The sequence below is a fragment of the Perca fluviatilis genome, chromosome 6 (assembly GCF_010015445.1).
Source record: "Perca fluviatilis chromosome 6, GENO_Pfluv_1.0, whole genome shotgun sequence".
Taxonomy (NCBI): domain Eukaryota; kingdom Metazoa; phylum Chordata; class Actinopteri; order Perciformes; family Percidae; genus Perca; species Perca fluviatilis.
This window is the reverse complement of record NC_053117.1, coordinates 34,939,092-34,963,477: the sequence shown is the minus strand read 5'-3', so window position 1 is coordinate 34,963,477 and position 24,386 is coordinate 34,939,092. Positions and strand designations below refer to the sequence as shown.

The 24,386-nt window shown below is 41.0% G+C and overlaps 1 protein-coding gene and 2 pseudogenes across 1 annotated transcript; 2 read left to right on the top strand and 1 right to left on the bottom strand.

Annotated features, from left to right (window-relative positions):
- Nucleotides 1-689: 689 nt before the first annotated feature.
- LOC120561075 lies at nt 690-1,822 on the top strand (annotated as a pseudogene).
- Nucleotides 1,823-5,794: 3,972 nt separating this feature from the next.
- LOC120561074 lies at nt 5,795-10,833 on the top strand (annotated as a pseudogene).
- Nucleotides 10,834-11,000: 167 nt separating this feature from the next.
- On the bottom strand, nt 11,001-11,976 carry LOC120561072 (natterin-3-like). Its single transcript, XM_039804036.1, is given in 2 exon segments — nt 11,001-11,024; nt 11,026-11,976. Coding segments are annotated over 2 exon segments (975 nt in total).
- Nucleotides 11,977-24,386: the final 12,410 nt, after the last annotated feature.

The window sequence follows — 24,386 nt, the reverse complement described above, 5'->3', positions numbered from 1 at the left end:
CAAATTAATTAATAAAGTCCGGCTGAAATTAATATGATATCTCAGGAATCTGAGTTTGACAAGTAAAGTGGATATAAGTCTTTTTTTACTTTTTTGTTGCATGTTAACAATTGCATCTCATGATTGAGCAGTTAAGAACAATTGAATCCACAACACACTTGTTGTGTTTTTGAATTACCCCAAAGGATGGGAAAAAGACACAACCCTCTAACTTCTTTTTAACAGTAGTTTTACAGGTGGAAAAAATGTAGAAAAAACAAAAAAACAACCCGCAGCCATGCATAGTTACAGTGGCCAAGCTATGGTTGGACAACCGCTGTTTGGGCACGGGGTTTAGGTCAGTTTGACTATTTCTAATTAATGACAGCAGTCACTGACCTCCCTTTTTATTAAGAAAGCAAGAGATATAAATTGGGATAAACATTTAGATTTCCGCTCTCCATTGGCTAGTTTTTGTTTACCCTGTAGCATTTATTACAGATTTAGCTAAAAGCATTAGGAATACATTGGTTGTTTACTAATGTAATTTGGCTTATATAACATTGTTCCTATGTGTGTCTTTTTTCCTTTCACAGTCATGTAAATGAACCCAAGTCTGGACGACAGAGTCCCTAAGATCACTGCTAACCAATCGGAAAATCAAACTAATAATGCTAAGAGAGTTGTTGTTCTGAAAGGGATTGAGAACAATGTGGGGGTCCCTCTCACACAATGTTGATCAAACCAACCTGGAATGGCAGACCTTTGATGGCTCTCTCCCCAACGGAGCAGTTTCAATCGACAACGGGTACGTTGGACGCACCGACTACATTTCCAAATACGGGCGCCAGGCCGGCTTCTACAACCCTGACAAGGGTCCTTACTGCTTCTACCCCTATGGTGAGAAAGAGCTCTGTGGCTCCCCATTTGAGATCCTGGTAAACAAAGACAACTTTGAGTTTTTAGAATGGAAGGATGGCTCCTGGGGTTCAGTGCCTCAGAATGCAGTTGAGACCTGGCCCGGCAGCGGTATATATGTTGGGAAGAACCAGTATGGTCTTGGGAAGGTAGATGTTAAAAATCAGGCCTTCTACCTTCCGTGGGAAGGTTATTGGTATAAGAACTACCAGGTCCTGACCGTTAACAAAGAAGTAATCAGCGAGGACATATCTGATGTCAAGTATAAAACTGATGGGGTCAAAGTCATTGAGTATCCTCCAGAGACCATGCAAATATCTGTCCTCACCAACAATGAGTGCCGGTCAGTGAAACAGAAAACTACCCTCGCAAAGACAATCCAAAAGGAGCAAAGGTGGGACACCAGCTTTTCATTTACAGTGGGCGTCAAGACTACCATCACTACTGGAATCCCTTCAATCTTCTCCGGAGGTATCGAGGTTAGCTGAAATGACTCTCCAGTTCACCAAGGGGACCACTTATACCGAGTCGACCACCCACACTGTTTCTGTTGAGGCGGAATACCACCAAACCACTCCTGCCGTGTCAGTATGGTGGGATATAAGTACGGGGCAGACATCCCATACACTGCACGCCTCAGCCGCACCTACAGAAATGGGAAGACCACATGGACGTCCATCTCTGGGACCTACAAAAGTGTCCAAATGGGAGAAGTCCGGGGTGTGGTGGATCGCTGTGAACCTGTACCTGATCCCAAGCCCTGTCCCTTAAAAAAAGAATAATGGAAGCGGTTTCATGAGATACGACACCTGACATATTGTACTGTATGTCCATACCATTGTAATGAAAAGCTAAATATAAACCTTCTTTTGTATTATATGCCTTAACATATTTTATGAGACAGTAGAATTGCTTACATTTTATTTTTTTCAAGAAACAAATGAAATATATGAAAAATTGATTTAATGGTTCATTGTTTCAAATAAAATAAACTTACATGCAAACCAAATCTGTGTCATCCACTCAAAAATTCAATCAGTATGCAGGTCAGAGACAGGTGGTGGTATGATGGTATAAAATACCTACAGATAATTGAGTCAGCACTTCATTTATTACTTCAGTGTTGTTAATTAAAATATTCAGCGATAAGACCATTTAGGAGATAAAATATCTTAGTTTTTAGCAGTTTTAATAGTTTAACATCTCGTTGCATTCAGTAAAGTGTGAGACGGGGGCTGCCCAGGTAGCACAGTTGGTAGAGTTGGTAGAGGGTGCGTTCATATGAAGAAGTTTTTTCCTCGACCCAGAGGCCTAGGGTTCGAATCCAACCTGCAGCAATTTCCTGTATGTCTTCCGCCTCTCTCTCCCCTTTCATATCAAAGCTGTCCTGGTGATTAAAGGCAGACATTACCTAAACAAGGTGAGCTTAGGGAAACCTTCCCTCTTCATCTCTGCACAGTGAAGCTCAGATAAATTAATTTGAGTGGACTTTAAAATGCTAGTGATTTTATTTTGTATCAAACAACTTGGCAGGGTTGGTAATGTTGGAAAGCTAGCAAGATTTGAAAGTAGCATTTCCTCAGGTCTCCCCCTAACCTCTCCCCCTGCTCTCGGGGCTTTAACCCACACAGACGTGCATGAGCACGGCTGCATTGCTGCTTCAGAGCAGAGCAGAGAAAGGACCACAAACGGCAGATGTCCTGGAAATGTTCTTCCATTGATCCAGACTAATTGATACCCAAAAACTATTCGGTGGTGTATTCCTTTAAGGTTAGGATCATTTTTAAGAGCTTTGCGATTAAATCTTTATTGTGTTTGTGTGAGGAGATTTGGATTTCTTAAAGTTTTCTCAGATGACATTTGACAAGCACTGTTATGAGTTATTGGTTAAAGGTCACTGATACAGTATGATAGTTTGGAGGAAAAAGCAAAATCATAAGTTGCTCCCTTATGAGTCTGTTTTTCCTTACTAAGTTACAGTTTTTTACAATTGCTTAAGCACGATTTTCAAAAAAGGGCCCGTGTTTTTCAAAACACTACACACAATTAGCAAAACCACACACCCAATTAGCAGAACACCTTTGCACCTTTGCAAAATGAAACACTCTTGCAAAAACTATACACTAATTTATAAAAACATAAGTTTTAACCATATACACAGTGCTGTTGCTAACCTAAAACACTTTTAGCAATTCTACTTCTCAGTGATTAGAGTACTGTAAATGAAGTACACAGAGACATTTACAGTAAGTAATTTATTTCTCTCCATATACCCAAATCAGTCAACATGGAGAATCAACAACAAAACATGTCCCAGTTTTCAGTCTATGACAGTACTGTGCATAACACTGTTAGCTCCACAAACAACAAATATCTATCCAGTACAGGTTACAATCACAGAAAAAACAGACAAAAAAAAAAAAAAAGATCTGAAAAAGTACAGAAAATACTCAACATTATCTCTTTGCCTAGCTGGATCCGGCCAAGAGAATTTCATCAACATCACAGGCGATATCCTCGTTGGCAAGACAACGTGGAAAGAACCGTCTTGAATATCGAATCCATCCTTGCACAGCTGCAGCGTAGATTTGGTCACAGGGGTCCTCCATGGCCTCAATGAGGGGTACCTGAGTCTGGGGCCTCAATGAGGGGTACCTGAGCCTGGGGCCTGAATGAGGGGTACCTGAGCCTGGGGCTGGAGATTGTAAACCCTCGCGTGAATATGGGCCCCCTTCCTCCTTGTCGTTCTCGACCCTCAATCCTCATGTCCCAGGGAGGGGTATCAAAAGTGCTGATATGGTGTAAACAATGAGCAGCTGATTACTGTAACTGTAGACAGATTGTCTTTGACCTGATTCCTTGTCTAAATGTCCTTATGACAGATGCCGCTGTATATCTGCTAAGATTTGGCGGACTCTTAGTCCAGTCTCCCTCAGCATCAATCCGTGGTTCACAACATGGTCCACTAGTGTGCCTCTACCTCTGGCTGAGCCTTTTCCTCTTCCTCTACCTCCTTTTCCTCCTCTGTGGATTCTCCCTCTCACTCTCATTCTTCTTCTTCTTCTGACTCCTTCCATTTTTGGTTGAAGGCAGGTGAACTTACCTGCTGCATTTTATATAGTGCTTACAGTTTTTTTCAACTGCTTACACACAAAATCTTTTCATGTCACACGATTTTTGAAACCTCTCACTCCAAAGTGCAAAACTACACAGCAAATCTCCAAAACCATAAGCTATTTCTCAGCCTTTCACTCAGCTTTCAATTGCATAAAACACTTTTTTCAAAACATTACACACAATTCTCTACCTAAGACCCAAAAATCTAACAGGAAGTGACTTGCCATCCATTTCTAAACACAACCAATCAAAATGCTACACTTATTTACCAGGGCACACACACACTTCTCACATTTGCAAACACATTATGTCATAACTGAACACTAACCAATCATTGCTTTAGTATAGGCCTATACATAGGTCAAAGGTCAGATTACCTGTTTTGAACAATGGATGCCAAGAATAGACATAGAGTAAGAGGAGGAGGAGGAAGAGACAGGGGACAACAACAGAGGAGGAGGAGGAGGGAAGAAAAGAAAGAAGGAGAGCCATCTCTGATGAGATCAGGGAGAGAAGCCCATCTTGAGTAGCTTTATAGTGGCGCGTACATACTGCATGCAACTATCTAATGACTATTTCAGCATTACAAATCAATCAGACAAAGTGCATACAATTCTGCTCCCCCCACACACACACACACCCTCGCCGACACACAAGCATGCAAAAACACTCACAACACACACGCACACACACACACACACACACACACACACACACACACACACACACACACACTGCTACTGTAAACAACACGGTTGCTACTCTTACAAACGTAATGTTTTGCCCAATTACAGTTTTTCTATATTGTTTACACACAATTACTGGTACTTGAGACACAATAAGCACAACATGTAACTCATGCACCAACCCCCTTAACCAATTCTGCTAAACTACAAGCACAATTCCTGCTTTACACTCAAATTGCAGTTCTAAAACACACTTTTTTCAAAACACTACACACAATTTCTCTGCATTTGGCACAATTTTCATGCATAAAATCTCTTGTTTTCACAAGAAACACACTGACATTCAAATATGAACACTGACTCATCACATGGGCAAACACCCATCACACAGTTTTACAATTAGCAATCAGAGCTTTGCAGCAAAAGGGCAACAGGTGAGCTCTTCTGTTTTGGAGCAATGGATGCCAACATTGCGAAACAAGGCAGAGCCAGAGGAGTGTGAGTAAGAGGAGGAGGACAGGGAGGATGGGGAAGGACGAGGAAGGGGAAGGCCAAGGACCGTAATCTCTGATGAGATCCGAGCCACTTTGGTTGATCATGTGGTCAACCATGGTCCAACAATGAGGGAAGCTGGGCAAAGAGTACAGCCAAATTTGAGCAGGTACACTGTAGCATCCATCATCCGGACTTTCCGAAATGAGAATAGGTAAGAAATACTCTCACTAGAAAATTGCAGTAATACATATCAATACAGTACTCAGTGAGTACAGTAGTACAGTATTGCCGGTGGACTGTTCTGTAGGAATGTACAAATAAAGTATGTTTCAAGTTTTTGGGAAATGTATTACTACTTTGTATTTACAGTATTTTACAATTTGTTTGGCAGAACTGAAAGATTACCAACACAAGGTGGTCGGGAACGTCTTCTGTCTCCTGAACAGGAAACTGAAATAATAAACATGGTCCTAGAAAATAACGCCATAACATTACGGCAAATACAAAGACAAATACTAGAAAACAATGAGATGTTTCAAAATATTGATAGGGTAAGCTCATCAACACTGGACCGTGTCTTGCGCAGAAATAATCTGAGGATGAAGCAGGTCTACAGGGTGCCATTTGAACGCAATTCAGAAAGAGTCAAAGAATTGCAACATAACTATGTGCAAGTGAGTCCTATACAATCCCACAATTGATGCATACTCTCAACACTGTATAAATTATACATATTTCAGTATTGTAATCATAATGATTGTGCTCCACAATAGTGACCACTCATGTCTATTTCTGATCTTGTCGTGTGTTTCAGAGAGTCCTCGAGCTAGAGGTGGCTGCAGTGGAGCACCAGTTCATCTTCATTGATGAGGTTGGATTCAACCTCACAAAAAGATGAAAGAAGAATATCATCGGCCAGTGTGCCATTGTTGAAGTCCCTGGCCAGCGCGGAGGGAACATCACAATGTGTGCAGCGATTATCCACCAAGGCGTCATCCATCACCATGCTACCCTTGGCCCCTACAATACTGCCCATCTGATCACATTCCTGGACACCCTACACAACACACTCATTCCACCAGATCAGGTAGATGGCCCAGAGCAGCTCAGGTATGTTGTCATTTGGGACAACGTAAGTTTCCACAGGGCTGCTCTGGTTCATAACTGGTTCACTGCCCACCCACGCTTTTTAGTTGTTTATCTCCCTCCATATTCTCCATTCCTCAATCCTATTGAGGAATTTTTTTCTGCCTGGAGATGGAAAGTGTATGACAGAAATCCACAAACGCGTATACCTCTTCTCCAAGCTATGGAAGACGCATGTGGAGATATAGCAGTTAATGCTTTTCATGGCTGGATTTGCCATGCTAGGCGATATTTCCCCCGCTGCTTGGCCAGGGAAAACATTGCTTGTGACGTGGATGAGGTGCTGTGGCCAGACCGAAACAGAAGAGAGGATGCAGCATAGGTTTTAAAAAAAACTGTAACTGTATACAGTAAATTCTTCTGTTGTTTTGTATGTAGACCACTGTATGTGCAACTTTGTGTTGGTTTGGAATGGGATGTTTTATTTTTGTGGGAAAAATAAAATATATTTGTTACCGTGTATTTGTGTTTTCTGAGTATAAGAACAATATTCTCAAATATTTTACAACACACTTATGCACTGTCTGTAGTAAGTGTAACACTGAACCAAAAAAAGGCCTAAGTAATTATGATGAATGGAGAAGTGTTTTCAGTGTTTTACATTGAGCACATAAGTGTTCAACTGGTTCTTATAAATGTCTATTCATATGATGGTTTGCGTGTGTCATTTGAAAACAAAATACCCTTTTGAGAAGAAATAACATTATTTTGAATGTAAAGTTTAATTTTGCAGGAGCATTGAGGAGTTTTGCCCATTGTGTGTGTAGCGGTTCTGAGAATATGAGGCATGCTTTCAGAAAATGTGTGTAAACAATCGAGAAAAAACTGTAATATTTTCTGTTTCACTGTAATATTACATTGTTTTTACAGTGCACTTTTCAACCACTTTCAGCAGATTAATTTCCCTCTAGAACATTGTAAATGTAGCTATAAGCCTATGAAAGACAAAAGAGCTTTAGATTTAGAACAACAGTGTGTACATGGTATATCCAAAAATGTACTATTATGAAAAAGTGTTTGCCATTTGATGCAAATGCTTCATTTTGAGATGTGTTTATGGTATTTTGAATGCAGTGTTTCATTTTGAAGGCGATGTGAGGCATTTTGCATTTTGTGTGAGCAGTTTTAGGAATTGTGTGTAGAGTTTTGAAAAAAGGAGACATAGTTTTGAAAACGTGTGTAAGCAGTTGGAAAAAACTGTAAAGTGATTGATGTTGGTCTAGGGTCGGGCCGGTTCGGGCTGAAAAAAATTGCAGGCGTTGTCGGGCTGGGGTCGGGTAGGGCTTGAACACCATGGGCCAGGGCCGGGTTAGGGCTGGAGTTTTTGGCCCGTGCAGGGTTCTAATATCAATCATTCCCAACCTTACAGAGACGGAGAGTGTAGGTATATGTAAGGAGATAACATGGGCACAGGCTAATTATTGGCTAACATTAGTAATTAAACCTAAACAGCTCATGTAAGCGAAACTGCCTTAAGTCACTTGGTTATGACACAATCGTTAGCCTATTTTTATAAAATGTCTGCTACGGATCCATAATGTGAGGTATAAGGTAATGGAGCCTTTTATACATTGTCGTGTTTCTTTAGAAATAAACAATGAGAAAAATAGAGTCTTTAAACGCTTCAGATGTAAAGTTATTGGCTGTCAAAGTGGCGCAAAATGTATGCTAGTCAGTGGAATGCTAACGGGAGGTGATCTCTTTGTAGCGTCAAAATGGCTTGACTAAGAGGTTCGAAGTTCTGAAGCTAAGCTTACCCCTGGGCGAGTATAAATAGTTACGGCGCTCCCATAAAGTCACATTTTGCGGCGACAGATCAGCTGGGCCGACCGAATAGACCGGACACATTAATGGTTGCTAAACTGGTGGGAAAATAGTTGGCCCGGTGAGAACACAACAACGGGGTTATATCCAGCAAAGGAAAAAACAACTTAATACCGGGAGTGGGGGCACAGACGCTGCCTTCACCGTTAACGGGGATGAAATAGAACTACTCTCCATATTTAGTCTGTGATCTAACAAGGTGTAACTTGTTGTGTTTCCTGCAGGTTTTGGAGAGATCCTATTGCTAGAAAAGCTGAAAGAAAAGGGACATGTGTTAACTGTGTCCTGCGAGAAAAAAGTTGGAAATAAAGAGTTATTTATTGGATCTGATAGAGACAATAAATCTCTTTACAATGATTAACTTAGTCAAGTTCAGAGCCAAGTGGAAGTGAAACTATGTGCTTTATGATTTAGCAATAAAGCAGCTATATTATATATGCCTGGAGGTGACAGGAGATGGACAAAGTGATGTTTGACTCTGAAATGGTAAGGTATATTCGTTTTACTGTACTGTGCTGTGGACATTTGGTTTTGGCTAAAGAATCCTAGAAGCATACAAGAGGTGGCATGGTTAATTGGGAAATGTGAAAGTGTTTAGGAGTTTTTATCCCATAAAAAAACAAAATTAAGTATGCTTCCGCAATTTAAAACTTTTAAGATTTTGCACATGCTATTTGTAATCTTTATTCAAGTCTTCCTAGATGTAAACAAGTATGTACAGATATCCCAAGCAATACAAGGGCATATTATACTAATTTTAAAATGTTTCATATGATTTCAAAGTATGTTCAGTGGTTTCCGGCTGTGTTTTTAGATGAAGCTGTCAGTGTGTTGCGCCGCGGCCCTGCTGGCTATTTCCTCTAGTGCTAGTCTGCAAGACATCGGTGAAGAAGAGCTCACAGATCGGAAAAGGTAAACAGAACAACGAATTCCCTTTGCAGCATGTATGGGATATATGCTGCTTGTTTGTTGTTGATATATCTCCGTGTCTACTTTGTGCATAGTTTCCACTTTAATAGTTCAAAGTTGATTTGCTCACTAAAATATAAATAGTGTCCCTCTGACTGTTCAGCTGCCAAAATCCAGATAAGAGAAGATCTGAGTTGAGAAAAATGTTGATATGCTCATCAGAGTCACATTCAATTAAAACTGTGCTCAGAGCTCTAGGCCTAATGAGCAGCGGCAAATGTCTTTGGACCTTTTTGGAATTTTCCACAGTGTGGAAATAAAGCCCCCTAACTAACTAATTTCTGATAGTTAGATTAACAAAAAACATTTGTTTGCCAGAACATGACGCTAAGAGCAATAAAAACAACATTAAGAAATGACAACGGAGACAATATTAAGACAATAAGTAAAGACCATTCCCCCATTTTACTCTATTCACTGCTATCTATCCATAATGTTTGTGTTTGATTTGGAATTTACTTTGAGACTTGTGATTTACTGCTTCTATTTCTAATTTAAATGTAAACATTTTGATACATTGCCCTGAATCTTGTTTTTCCCTGTTTAATGTTTCAGAAATACAGTATATGACTGTGATATGACTGTTATTGTTTTCCCCTTCCTTTGTATACAGTTCCAATTCTCAACCCAGATCTAGGGAACAGGATTCCTCAAATCACCACCAATGGATCTCTGTTGGCTCTTCCGCCCCTGCTGAATTTGAGAACAGGCTGGGTCAATCTTCCTCCTTTGTGTTTGGTGACTCCAACCTGAAATGGCAGACCTCGTATGGCTCTCTCCCGCCTGGTGCCGTTCCAATATACAATGGATATGCTAAACGCCACGACTATGTCTGCAAATACAGGTGCTCATCCGGCTTCTACAACCCCAACATGGGTCATTACTGCTACGTACCCCTTGTCAGGGAAAGAGCATCGTGCCAGATTATTTGAGGTCCTGGTAAACAAAAACAACTTAGAATTTTTAGAATGGAAGGATGGCTCCTACGGTTCAGTGCCTCAGAATGCAAAGCCCGTCTACACATGCTCCGCAGAGACACATATGTTGGGGAGGAACAAGTATGGTCATGGGAAGGTGCATGTTAAACACAAGGCCTTCTTCCTTCCCCTGGAACGGTGATGAGTATTGGTACAAGAGCACCAGGTCCTGACCCTCAACAAAGAAATAAACAGCCAGCACATGTCCAACTACAACACTAATGTTAAAGTCTTCCAGCATGCAGCTCCAGAGACCATGACAAAGTCCATCATAGCCAACAATGAGGGCAGCCCAGTTGTGAAAAAAAAGGGGCCCTCAAAAAACCCAAAGGAAAAAAAAAAAAAAACACCACCCCCCCCCCCCCACAACCACGGCAAAAAAAACCCCCCCCCCAAAAACCCCCTTTCCTCCCCCCCCAAAAATTAACCCACATTATTAAAAAAAAACAACATTATCCCCCCGAACCACTGTGGTGGAGTCAAAACCTACCGGTCTCTGTGGAGCAAACTGTCCCACCAAACCACTTCTGCAGTGTCCGTATGGTGGGATATAAGTATGAGGCAGACATCCCTTACACAGCTTCAGCCCTCAGCCGCATCTACAGAAACGGGCAGACGACATGGGCTACATCACTGGGACCTACAAGGGCGTCAACATTGGAGAAATCTACTCTGTTGTGGATCGTTGTGAACCTGTACCTAATTCCAAGCCTTGTCCCTGAAAGAAAAATGTTATCTTAAGATATGTGACATAATCAATGTTAAATATTGGTGAAAATGATAAATGTACTATACTAATTCTAGTTATAATTGGCTGGGCAACAGGATAGGTTTTAGGAGTGGTGAAGGAGGAGTCAAGAAATATTATTATTTATTTAATATTTTTCTTTCAGGGACAAGGCTTGGAATTCGGGTACAGGTTCACAGCGATTAACAACAGAGTGGACTTCTCCAACGTTGACGCCCTTGTAGGTCCCAGTGATGGACGCCCGTGTCGTCTGCCCATTTCTGTAGGTGCGGCTGAGGCGAGCTGTGTAGGAGATGTTTGCCTCATACTTATATCCCACCATACTGACACTGCAGGAGTGGTTTGGTGGGACAGTTTGCTCCACAGAGACCGAGTAGGTTTTCGACTCCACCACAGTGGTTCCACTGGAGAATTGCTTTGTTGTTTCAACACTGAGCGCAATATCTGCAGAGCCGATGAATGGGATTTGGGCGGTGATGCTACTACTGACCCCACTCGTGATAGCAGTGCTGGTGTCCCACCTTTTCTCCTCCATGTAGGTTTTTGAGAGCTCAACTCTTTTCACAACTGGGCTGCACTCATTGTTGGCTATGATGGACTTGGTCATGGTCTCTGGAGGGTGCTGGAAGACTGTAACATTAGTGTTGTAATTGACATTGGACATGTGCTCGCTGTTTATTTCTTTGTTGAGGGTCAGGACCTGGTAGCTCTTGTACCAATACTCATCACCTTTCCAGGGAAGGAAGAAGGCCTTGTGTTTAACATGCACCTTCCCAAGACCATACTTGTTCCTCCCAACATATGTGTCTCTGGGGGAGCATGTGTAGACTGCATTTTGAGACACTGAACCCCAGGAGCCATCCTTCCATTCTAAAACATCAAAGTTGTCTTTGTTTACCAGGAACTCAAATGAGCTGGCAAGATGCTCTTTCCCTGACAAGGGGTAGTGGCAGTAATGACCCATGTTGGGGTTGTAGAAGCCAGATGAGCACCTGTATTGGCAGACATAGTCGTAGCGAGCGGCATTTCCATTGTAAATTGAAATGGCACCAGATGGGAGAGAGCCAGACGAGGTCTGCCATTCCAGGCTGGAGTCTTGCAGACCAGCTGAAGACATAGCCAGCAACAACACTGAGAGCTTCATCTAAAACACAGCACAAAACCACTGAACATACTTTGAAATCATATGAAACATTTTTAAATTAGTATAATATGCCCTTGTATAGCTTGGGATATCTGTACATACTTGTTTACATCTAGGAAGACTTGAATAAAGATTACAAAAAGCATGTGCAAAATCTTAAAAGTTTCGAATTGCGGAAGCATACTTAATTTTGTTCTTTTATTTGATAATAACTCCTAAAAACGTTCACATATCCCAATTAACCATGCCACCTCTTGTATGCTTCTAGGATTTTTGACTTTAGCCAAAACACAAATGAAAATCTCTCCCCCACTTTACTTTTCATTTTTTTGAATAAAAGCAATCTTTTCTCATCTCATTTAATGTGACACACAAAGTAACAGCAGCATGGAAAGTTTTAGTTTACCTTCAGTGTACAGAACAGGCAGGGCCAAAAGCAGCAACACTGGCAGCTTCACCTGCAGATAAAACACAGATGATTGATCATGCCAGAGATGGACACTATTGAATTGTCTGTTGATGAATTTGAGAAAATCCCATTTTCATGCAGTTTTAAAATGTTAACTTTTTAATTAGGTTAGTGGTAGTACATTTCTTGCATAAATTGACTTTCTACTTTTAACCTGCAACAAAAGATTAAAGGTATAGTGGAGGATTTTCACGAAATTTTAGAAAAGAACCGCCCTCTGTACTTTTTGAAAAAAATGCACATGCGCAACACTCTGCCTGTTCCCGAGAGGGAACGCCTATTAAACGTGTGCACGAGAGTGCACTGTTTACAAGTTGCTGTCGGCATGGCTCATACAAGCCTACTTTCAGAAAGGAGATTTGCACTTTTTCACAAATTGAGATGTTTACCGTGTGTGCGCGGTGCGTGACTTGTGCCAGGGCTAGCATCGCTAATCATAGCTTACATCAACTTTTACAAGCAGTGATTTTAAATGGATTTTTCCAAATAGCATGCCAAACTTTACCTGTGGAGTAGAAACTTCACGACTGAGGCATCAGTGGGAAGCCCAACCTGTGCTTTTAGCGCACGCCAGCGTGTGAAATATTCTCCCAAAAGCTTCAATGCTTCAATGAATGGCTGAAACCGTAGCTCAAGCTCACCATACATATACACCTGAAAGCTAGGGACGTGCACGTACGACGGCCTTACGTAAACATATCACCAGAATGATTGACAACTAGGAGGACCAATAGTCTTGATGATCCACCCGGAAAAAGAAAATCCTCCACTATACCTTTAACTACTGAAACATTTTCAAATTAGTCAACATAAGTGGTTGAAATTTATGAGAATTAATCACCGTCAGATTTATGAACCTGTCCAACGTATCCAGGCATATATAGCTGCCTTATTGCTTAATCAAAAACATACTCTCACTTCATCTGGGCTTTGACTTTGACCATTAAATATTGGGGTAGAAGAAATCAATAAGACACAAAGTTCAACCCTCTTTTATAGCTCTTTTCTTTATCATATTTAGTTGTCTGTTGCTTTGTGTTTTATGTCAACATTTATGAATGATGATCCTGCATGATGAATTCATGAAGAATTAGGGTTAGCCCAAACCCACAGTTTAACATTTTGGGAAATGCTCTCATTCACTTTTCTGCCTAAAGTTAGATGTAGTGGTGGTATATAAAATGATCGGGTGGTGATGGCGCAGTGGATATGACACATACCTTTGGTGTGAGAGATCCGGGTTTGATTCCCACTGTGATACATCAACCAATGTGTCCCTGAGCAAGACACTTAACCCATAGTTGCTCCAGAGGCTTGCGACCTCTGACATATATAGCAATTGTAAGTCACTTTGGATAAAAGCGTCAGCTAAATGTAATGTAATGTAGATGAGACAATGCTCATATGGGCAACGATAGGGGTGACTGGGAGAAATGGTGTGGGAGGAGTTCAGGAAGGCGATGGAGAAGGACTTTTAGTTGGTCCAAATAATCTGATTTTGACCTATAAACAGTGGGGTTAAAGAAGAATAACAATAACAACAGCATGATTATTTTTGTGTGCAGAATTGTTGGTTACATTTTTCCCCTAACATAACCCCATAATGTCAGTTGTTTTTCATAAAGGGAGGAGCAGACATGAGAATATCCAAGGTTTGACACCTGATCTGTTTTGTCCGTTTTAACCGATCCCTAGAGCCGGTTGGTTCGGGGGAACTGACAATGTGAGTCTCTATTTTCTTCCAAGTGCAACAGAGTTCAGTTCACTTTAGGTGATAACACGAGCCACCCCAAATAAAAGAAGTGACCCTGTTGTGGTTGGGACCAGCTGGCTGTGAGTTTTTGTTTATTTTTCTCTGCTGTTAGTATTTTGTCGTTCCTCTGCCTCTCTCTCCCTGTGTCTCTTTTGCTTTCCCTCCTCCCCTACTGCCTACTCCCTGCTTTCCTCCTCCCCTCCTGCCTACTGCTGGCCAGCTGACTACACACACCTGCTGCCAATCACCCATCACTGCTCTCCCGCCGCTCACACCTGCCATCCATCTGCAATCAAGCACAGTACTTCAACCCCGGCCCAACAGACCATCTCCGCTGAATTGTTTCCTCATCTTCTCTGGTGACACTCCATGCCAACTAACGCTTAGCGTCTAACTTTTTGCCTAACCTGTGTTATTCCTTACCTGACCCTCCTTTGTGTTTTTCTTTCAGATCCAATTCCTCCCTCTGTTCCAGTCAGCTGGCCTCCCCGTTCAGTCCTCCTCCCACGGCACCCTACATCGCTCTGCCTCCGCTTCCTCACTCCAGCCAGCCCTCCTCCGCTCCTCGGCTCCCCCGTTCCAGTGCCTCCTCCGCGGCTTCCCAGCCCCGGTTTCCCCGCGTCTCCCTGAGCTCCCTGGTCATCCTAGATTTTTCCCTTGAGCCCCTGCCATCCTAGTAATTTCTCCTTCGTTCCTAACCATCCTGGGTTTTTCCCTTTTGTCCCTCACCTTCCTAGTTTTTTCTCCCATACTCCTCCCTCCTTGTTTGTTTAATAAAGTATTTGTTTTTGAGCATTGCATTTGAGTCCGTTCTGTCCATCGTCACAGACCCAATGAACAGTGCATTCTGTTTATTTATTAACTGATTAATCAATGTGTAAATTATTATAGTCGGCATATTTTAGTTAATGTAATGGGCGGGTTACCTAGTCACCCCAAAGTAAATTTGATTGGATACATTTATGTAAACGTTCAAGTTATTAAACTATTATAAGGTTTTACGGGAAGGGATCAAGACAAGGATTTTGATTGTAAATTGCTCCAAAATTATTCTTTACATAATTGGCATGAAACAGATAACTGAATAATTGACAAAAAGACACACGATTAGGAGGTAAAAGTATATTTTTTATATCTTTAAAGACACATGGGTGGAGTTTTTCAAATGTCTTCATGGCTCAGTCATTGAACAAACCCTGTAGGCCTAAATGCTTTGACTTTGTCTTGGCTTGTGGCGTGGGAGTAGATGACTGAATGGAAGGTGATCATACATCAGGAATGTTTTTTTAAACCCAAAAATCCCATTACCTGGAAACATATAGAGGCAAGTAGGCTGGGTTGAAGTGATCTCTAAAAAAACAAGTACAGACCTGAAACTGCTAGCTACACTTACTATGAAGCTCATCACATCAAAATAGGCAAGTGAAGATTTAAGCAAGAACATAAATGAACTAAAATTAATGTACCATTTTAAGTGGTAGTAGAACAACACAGGAGTACCCTAACCCCTAACCCCAACATAACCCCTAACCCTAACCCACATTTTATAACCCCACTGTGATCTTTTTCTAAACCTGTCCCATTCTTGTGCCGTATGTCACTACATTTTATAACCCCACCCACTGGAGGGGGACAGTCACATGCAGTCACTCATCCACACCACCATCCCTGAGGCCTGACATCCCACTAACATCATCAGTTCTCTCTTCCCTCACCCAACAGTTGGCAATAGGCCACAGTGTTTTTCGATTATCTTCCCAGTTTACTTTATGTATATCTATATTTGGCTACTTAAAATCATCTCTCTCATCATCTCTCTGGCAAATCTTAATCTGATCTTGACCAATAAACAGTTTGGTTAAAGTAGAAATCAATAGCATGAGTTTTTTTTGTGTGTGCACAATTGTTGGTTAAAATGTTTCCCCGTTTTGTCAGATGGTCCGGTTGTGGTTTGGGGTGGTGTGAAAGCCCATTTGAACCAAACAACTCGGACTGCAGACCAGACAACTCATCTCTGGTTGGCCTGAAAATGAAAAATGTGGGTCTCTGTTTGCTTCTACGTGCACCAGAGTTCAGTTCACTTTAGGTGAGAACGCGATCCACCCGTAATATGAGATAGGGAGCCAAAAAACTGTGCATTCTGTATATTTATAATGAATTAATCAATATGTGAATGATTATAGTCGGTATATTTTAGTTAATGTCATAGTAAGCTAGTGAAAGAAAACTAAAACATAATAACCATGTTGTAAATGCCATGTTTAATATTTTAACCAGCAATAAAGCAAACAAAGACCGAAATATTATAACTATGAGAAAGAGTGCAGAATGTGTTTCCATCTTGTTTAATTTGATATCTATTGAAGTTACACCTGCAAAAGAATAATAGTGTTATTAGCAGGACTTTGTGTATCTGGGTGTGGATCCAAAAAAACAAGCAGAACTTGAACACACCCACACGTACATGCGTTTTAATGACTTGTGAAAGCCACACCTGCAAAATAATTTAAAGGTCCCATGGCATGAAAATTTCACTTTATGAGGTTTTTTAACATTAATATGAGTTCCCCCAGCCTGCCTATGGTCCCCCAGTGGCTAGAAATGGTGATAGGTGTAAACCGAGCCCTGGGTATCCTGCTCTGCCTTTGAGAAAATGAAAGCTCAGATGGGCCGATTTGGAATCTTGCTCCTTATGAGGTCATAAGGAGCGACATGTTCGAGGGTTCCTTTGATTATCCGACTGGTTTTGCAACTGCTTACCTTAATACTGAATGACAGGCAACCACATTGTGACTGCAGATGAATGGGTGCTGTTAAGCTGAACTCTGCTTTACTTTCTGGCAGATCTCGGAGAACTATGACCCTGACCTTTTTGAACCTTAAAGATACAGAATCTTTTAAATCATTTCTAAAAAGCAGGAGAAATGAAGAACACGGCTCGGCAGGAAACATGTTGGCAAATTATTCTTTCTAGTCTGATTCTTCCTAGTGTTCCTTTGTCTAAGGGTTCCACTATCCTCTTGAGATCACAAGTGAATCCACCATCAGGAAACATAAATGTCATTGCACAAAAATTAAATCCTACCAAGTATATCCATCAACTTTCTGGTCAACATATCTAAAAACACTTAATATAAGACACAATCACCTAGTGATATGATGAAGTAATATTTCAGTGAGCTATAGGGACTTGTTTTTAGACAATGCATCTTAAATATCTTAAGTGAAAGAGTCTTGAAAACATCTTGTTTTGAGGTATATCTCATAACTTATTTCAAGAAATCTTACAGAGTGAATTTTCACTTGTTCTACTGGCAGATTTTTGTTTTACTTATTACAGTCAAAAGACACCTTGTAATCATTGTTTTTTAGTTTCATTTATTTTTGAAGTGCATGCACATGTTCATGCAGGTAGAAAGGAGAAAACTGGAAGAACAAGATTTGATCACCTGAGCTTCCCCGCCCATCTCCCGCCCTGCTCATGTCTTTCATCATCTCTGCGGTGTTTTTAACAGCCTCTTTTTCACTGGCAAAGTTCCCTCATGCCTTTCCTTTCTAGCAACTGTTACCTGGAACCCTGTCCCCTGTCGGCCTGCCTGACCCTCTTCCTGATCCCTGGAGTTTTGACCTGTGTCACTGTAAGTTTCTCACATATGCCAGATTTTCTCTAAAAGACTAACTAAAATGTTTACTTTATTATAAGCCACGACAGCAATGCTGGTATTGTTTTTCCCGTTTGAGTCTGTCTGTATTATCATAGCTGTAGTAGCTATTACGTTTCAGAATGATAGCCACTGGCCAGCTAACAGTCTTGCCTGAGCCCGGGACGAGATCTTAGATGCCCCCCCCCCCTCGCGGCCAGATCTCTCCTTTTCCCTTGCTCTTCCTCTCCTCACATCTCTCACTGAAATTAAGTGTGTAATCAGTCTCTAATCCATCCTGCTCAGACTCTCCGACAGGGCAGTGAGCCCCCCCGCATCACTCTCTCTCTATCTCTCTCTCTTCTCTCTCACCGGTAGCCTGACTCTGTCCCTCCGTTGCGGGGCAGCGGGCCCCTCCCGCATCACTCTCTCTGTCACCTGACTGCAGCTGGATCTCTCTCTGTCTCATCCTTTCTGACAGAGCTACCAAACTCAACTGTTTCTGTCAAAGTTAACGTGTTGTGTCAGGCTTTTATACGAGCTAATGGATGTTAACATTAGAGCTGGCCTGTTAAGTTACGTTACAAGGCTCGTAAACGTCGGCTGCGCTGTTTCTTACCTTGCTCTATGTTGATAGTTCCAGCTTCACCGTCACCACCTTTTAAAAAATATTTGTTAAGAAAATCTCTAAGGCCTCTATTTTCTTCTTCTCTTTTCTTTCCTTTTCCGAGCTCCGGACTTGTGCTGACCGGACATTTTGAGCGTACTGAACTTCAAATCAAGTGACAATATCAAATTTTGATCAGTGGCCAAACCATTTTTTATGTTGGGGGTGGGGGTGGGTTTTCTTGACCACCATTTCCAGGACAATTAGAAAATAAATAAAACGCTTTTATGTCATTCAAATATTATGCTACATATTTTTTTCCACAAATAGGCCTATTTAAAAAATTTTTTTTTAATTATTCAATAATTTAATGAGGGCCCAGTTCTGGGCCCCCTACTGTGGGCCTGGGACAACAGACCCGTTTTCCCCCCCTATCGGCGGGCGTGGCCACTGCATCAGCAATAGAAGAGTGGCAAGAATGGTGTTAACACACCTTTGTTTCTTTGTTGTTGAGCCAAGCACCATGCGTTCGTTGTTTGAAAATAATAATTAAACTCAAATATCATACCTATTGAAATAAATCTACAAGATCTAATGTAGCATGTGTGTGAATCAGGGAAAATAAATAATACTGATGGTTTCTTAAATGATATTAAATAAGATGAAACAGGATGTCTAGAAAACTGTGTTTGGTCTCAACTAAAGCTAGGACTTCCAAATCTTTCCGCTTATGTTTCAAAATTCCCTTTATTAATTATACCACACCCACAATTACTATGGTGTAGCTGATTTGCCAATCAGTGGCCTAGCTGTTAATCAAAATCAGTGGATCAGAACTATAACCAAAATATGCGAAGTCTTAAAATAACTATTGTTCTTTAAATATAAACAAAAAAAGCTTGTTTGGCTCCTACAATGGCAAAAGGGGTACTTCCAGGTGTATGTCTTTCTGTTCTTCTTACTGCGGCCAGGTTTTTTTTTATCATGATAGCGTCACAACTGTAAAAGCAGTCACAAAATGTTACAATTGTGTAGTTGACATCAAATGAAGGCAGAGTTAGAAGATGGGTGTAGTCTGAGCAAGGACGCCGGAAATAGAGGGGGGGTAGGAAGTAAGAATATCCCGGAAGCACCAGCAGGATTGCATTTGGTATTCTGATATTTTCACCAGGGCTGGATTTTAAGGTTAGTTTATTACTACAAACTGGTGTTATTTTATTCTGTGTTTCATCTGCAGCTGAAGTGAGTGATGCTGCTGATGGCCCTGCCGGCTCTTTCCTCAGCCAGCAAGAAGAACGATGATGAACTAGGTAAACTGCAACTGTCATTACAGTAACAAATTTCCATTCCACTGTTTCTTTTCCAAACAGGTCCGGAGTGGGACTCATTTTTAGCTCTGGAGTTCCATGCCTTAGACCGGGCCAATTTACTTGAAATAATGTAATTAAAACTTTAGTATATAAGTCTGCAATTGCGCACTGTTCTCTTCACAATGCAGATTTATTAGAAGATCTTTACAACAACTCCATGATGTTCAATAATATCAGAATCTATTTTCGGTGCAAATAAGTGTTCATGGATACCACAACCTTAAGATGAAATAACAGAATAAATGAAAATATAAATTAAAAAGACAAAGAATAAAATAAATATATTGCACTTTGGTTTCCATCATCTATTTCTTTCTTGTTTAATTTTAATACAATTAAATGTTATTCCCTTTCAGTCATGGGTTAGGGTTATATATTTACTGTCCTTTTGATGATAAAAGACATAATAGGTCACTAACATTTGGGCTAGGGCTTTAGGTCAGTTTGGCTAGATGTAAAATTCATGATATCAGCACACTGCACACTGATTCTCACTGACCTCCAAACAGCACTTATTTATCACAAGGGAGCAAGATAAGTGATTTCAAAATAATTGTAAGGTAAGCATTATGCTATTTGCTCTACATTGGCTAGTTTTTGTTTTGCCCTGTGGCATTTATTACAAATTTAGCTAAAAACATTAGGAATGCATACATTTTACTCTTTACTGATGTAATTTATCAATTTACTCGAGTCTGGGGGACAGAGTTCCTAAGGTCACTGATAACCAATCGACAAATCAAGCTATTAAGGCGAAGAGAGTTATTGTTCTCAAAGATTGATTGAGAACAACATGGACCAGTCCTCCTCACGCAATGTTGATCAAACCAACCTGGAATGGCAGACCTTTGATGGCTCTCTCCCCAACGGAGCAGTTTCAATCGACAACGGGTACGTTGGACGCACCGACTACACGTTGATGCAAACCGGTAGCGGGCAACCCTACCTAACCAAGGGTCCTTACTGCTTCTACCCCTATGGAGACAAAGAGCTCTGTGGCTCTTTTTTTAAATTACGGACATCAAGTGGATAAATCTTGGATGTAAGAGTGTGGATTTATTGCTGGACAACTCCCGTAAAGAGGCACAACTTCCAGGCTGGATATAAAACCTTCTGTAAAGGCTACAAAGACACCAAAGACACGGCCGTGATGGCTAACTTGTTAGCTTTCGGCTGGAAAAAACGGTAAGAAAATCGATTAAACTTTCATTAAATAATATAAATATTTATCGGAGGTGCCGTGTCAGATCATGGACGATCTCATCGGGCTCTGGTGGTTAAGGTCATACAACCTTTTTTTTACATTCAATTGACCTCACTACAGCACAAATATTCTAAAAGCCCAGTTTTTCCTGAAAAAAATGATGTACATTGATTGACTGTGGACAGCAGGGTTGATGTTTTACAAGCTTTTTTAGAAAATAAAACCAGATGGAAAAGTAATTGGAAAAATGGCCTCAGGTTCCTGAGGGTTAAATAATATTATTTCGGTGTTATTACAGGTAAATTACAGTATACCGTAATACAGAACAGTACGATATAGATAGATATTCAAAGCTCAATGCACTACAAATACAGCAAAAAAGTCTAAGTAATTGTTCCAGTATTAAGCGTAAAGAGCTTCAGAGAGAACTAAAATAAAAGTTACATCCCATGAACCAGTTGGTTCAGTGTTGTCGTGCAACAGCATCACCTGATGTATTCCTCATATAAATCATATCAATTAATTGTGTTGAAACAAATTCCACAATTATTCTCCTACCCTTCTCAGCCTCCGGCTGCCAATTAGTGGTTAGGTGACTTGTTTCCTTATACTTCTGGCTCTGTGCCAGCTTCTTCTTATAGACACTTAATCAAGTGTTTTGTGTTTTGGGGAATAAGGAACAGTTGACTTAAAAACCACGACAACAATGGGCCTCATTCACCAACCGTTTCAACGAAGGAATGTGTTCTTAAACCCCCACTTACTTACACTTTTTACAAAGATTCTGACATTCACTAATGTTTCCTTAACTTGGATTTGTCCTTAGCTAAGAACAAAATCTATGAACACTCAAGAGCACTCTTACGCACATTTGAGTGATGACAATTTGCTCCAAATAATTGGTTACTGCATTTTATTTAATTCTACAGTCGTTTACAATGATAGTATTGTACTGTAATGTATTTCTGATCATTTGTTGAAAAAGAAATCATAGTATGCAAAGAAACACTAACACTGCAATTTACGTCAGCAATTAAACTGATTAAATCCTGTGTTATTTGGTGATTGATTGCGCTATTTATAGGGCATTATAGACAAGTTTGAAAACATTTCACACATGTTTTAGTGCTTTAACAGGCTACACAATGAGTCTATAGAGTTAGCATGATGTTAGCGCTTAACTGCTGGATCATGCTAGTTTGTGGGTCTGGGGTGATTTGTGCCAAAGGGCCTGGGTTAAGTTATGCCAGTGATGAAGGAGTCATTCCTAGAGGTGATGTGCTCAAGAAACTACCCACACCCCAAAAGCTTGGTGTTACAGCCAGAAGGGAGCAGAAGTGTATATTCCCCTTCAGCATTGACAAGTGGGATGTTAAGTAGTAAGCCAGATCCAGACCATCTAGACCTACATACTCACAGGGGATAATGTGAAGAAGTGAGGAGATGGACATTTATGGGCTGAAATATGTGCCACCAGAAACTGAATTTGAATCATTTATATTTGAATTTGAATTGCTAAACTTGAATAATTGCATTGAAAAACTGAATTTGAATCACATAATTTGAAATTGAATTTATTCGTTTGTAACTGAAGTCTAATAAAATTTGATCTTCACTGAAAATTCAACTCTCTATATATCCTCACATTCAGTTCTCACTATTCAGATTCAGATCAGCAAATTCAATTTCAAGTTACTGAGACAGACATCCGGGTACTTGGAGGATGAAGGAAGAGCAATCGAGCGCAGATCGATAGGTAGCGTTCAGTGGCGCAGGATTAGCACTAAAGATGCCAAACTGTTTTTGGATGTTGGAACGAAAGAAATGACAAATAAAACAGCAAGGGATAACAGTTCACAGGTGAGGATGTGTTTTATGATATATATGCTGCCTTGGACCTGCAATCTGAGCTCCGGCGGCAGCGGGAGGTGGAGAGTTCCGTGGCCGGCGGCAGCGTCTCTTTCCCCGGGCAGGAATACTGCTTTGCCTCGCTGCTTTGCCGGTCCCCGCTGATCCAGATCGGACCGGCCAAAGACAGAGTGGTGATCGGCAGGATCTTCCACATAGTCCAGGACGACCTGTATGTAGATTTCGGCTGGAAGTTCCACTGCGTTTGCCGGCGGCCGGCAGACGGAGAGAAGCTAAAGCGGGGCAGCAGAGTCCGTTTGCGGCTGCAGGATCTGGAGATCACTATGAAGGTAAATATGGTGCAAAACGTGAGAGCTTGTAGAATACAATGTGAGAACTTGCAGAACAAAAAAATTTAACTTGTATGTTAAAATTTGCACTTGTAAAATAAAAATTTGCACTTGTAAAATAAAAATTTGCACTTGTAAAATAAAAATTTGCACTTGTAAAAATTATTCACATTTGAAGTCACAAAAAGAAAAAAAACATGAGAGCTTGTAAAAAAAATCTGAACTTGTAAATTGAAATTTGCACTTGTAGAAAAAATATTCACAAATGTGTAGATTGATATTTGCATGAACACAATGACAGCTGCAAACTTGTAATGCAACATTTACTCATGTACTTTTTTTTTTTACTCAGGTTGATTTTCCATCACAACCACAACTCAGTGATTACAACCTCTCGAATCTGTCACTGTATGCGCTCTCTCGCATCACAAAGAGGCGAATCTGCGCCTCGACTTTTGCAACACTTGTTGCGATACATTTGGTGCAAAACTAATTTGTACCTGTGGACTTAGGCTGTGGAGCTCTGATCCAACAGAACGGGGAAAGCAGGGTTTCTATCGCCAGATGAGGGACAACTCTGTCCGGCTTATTTAGCTATGTCGCATGGAAGCCTGGATGGATGGATGGATGGCATGGAAGCCTGGTTGAATAGCAAGCTAGCGTTAGCTAACTAACCAACCAGCCTGATTCTAAATAAATACCTTTTAATTATCTTAACACTTTTTAACAGTCAAACTGAAACACTGGCGGTGAGCTCCAGGTCCTGCAGACGGACCGTCACCGCGGTATCGGCCAGCCGAGCAACATCGCTATTATTGCCAGAAAGCTCGCTGCCGACCTCGACCTGCAGTCGGAGCTCCAGCGGGACCGGAGCCCCGCGCCGGTAGCAGCTCACCGCTAGTGTTGGTGGAATAGCAAGCTAGCGTTAGCTAACTAACCAGCTTCTAAATAAATACCTTTTAGTTATCTAAACACTTTAACAGTCAAACTGAAACACTGGCGGTGAGCTCCAGGTCCTGCAGCCGCAGACGGACCGTCATCAGCGGGTAACACGTGCCAAGTTCTGCATCCCTGCCAAGACTTCCATCCATAAGGGGAAATAATGATTTTATAAGGCAAAGTAGCTACTGTTTAATTAAAA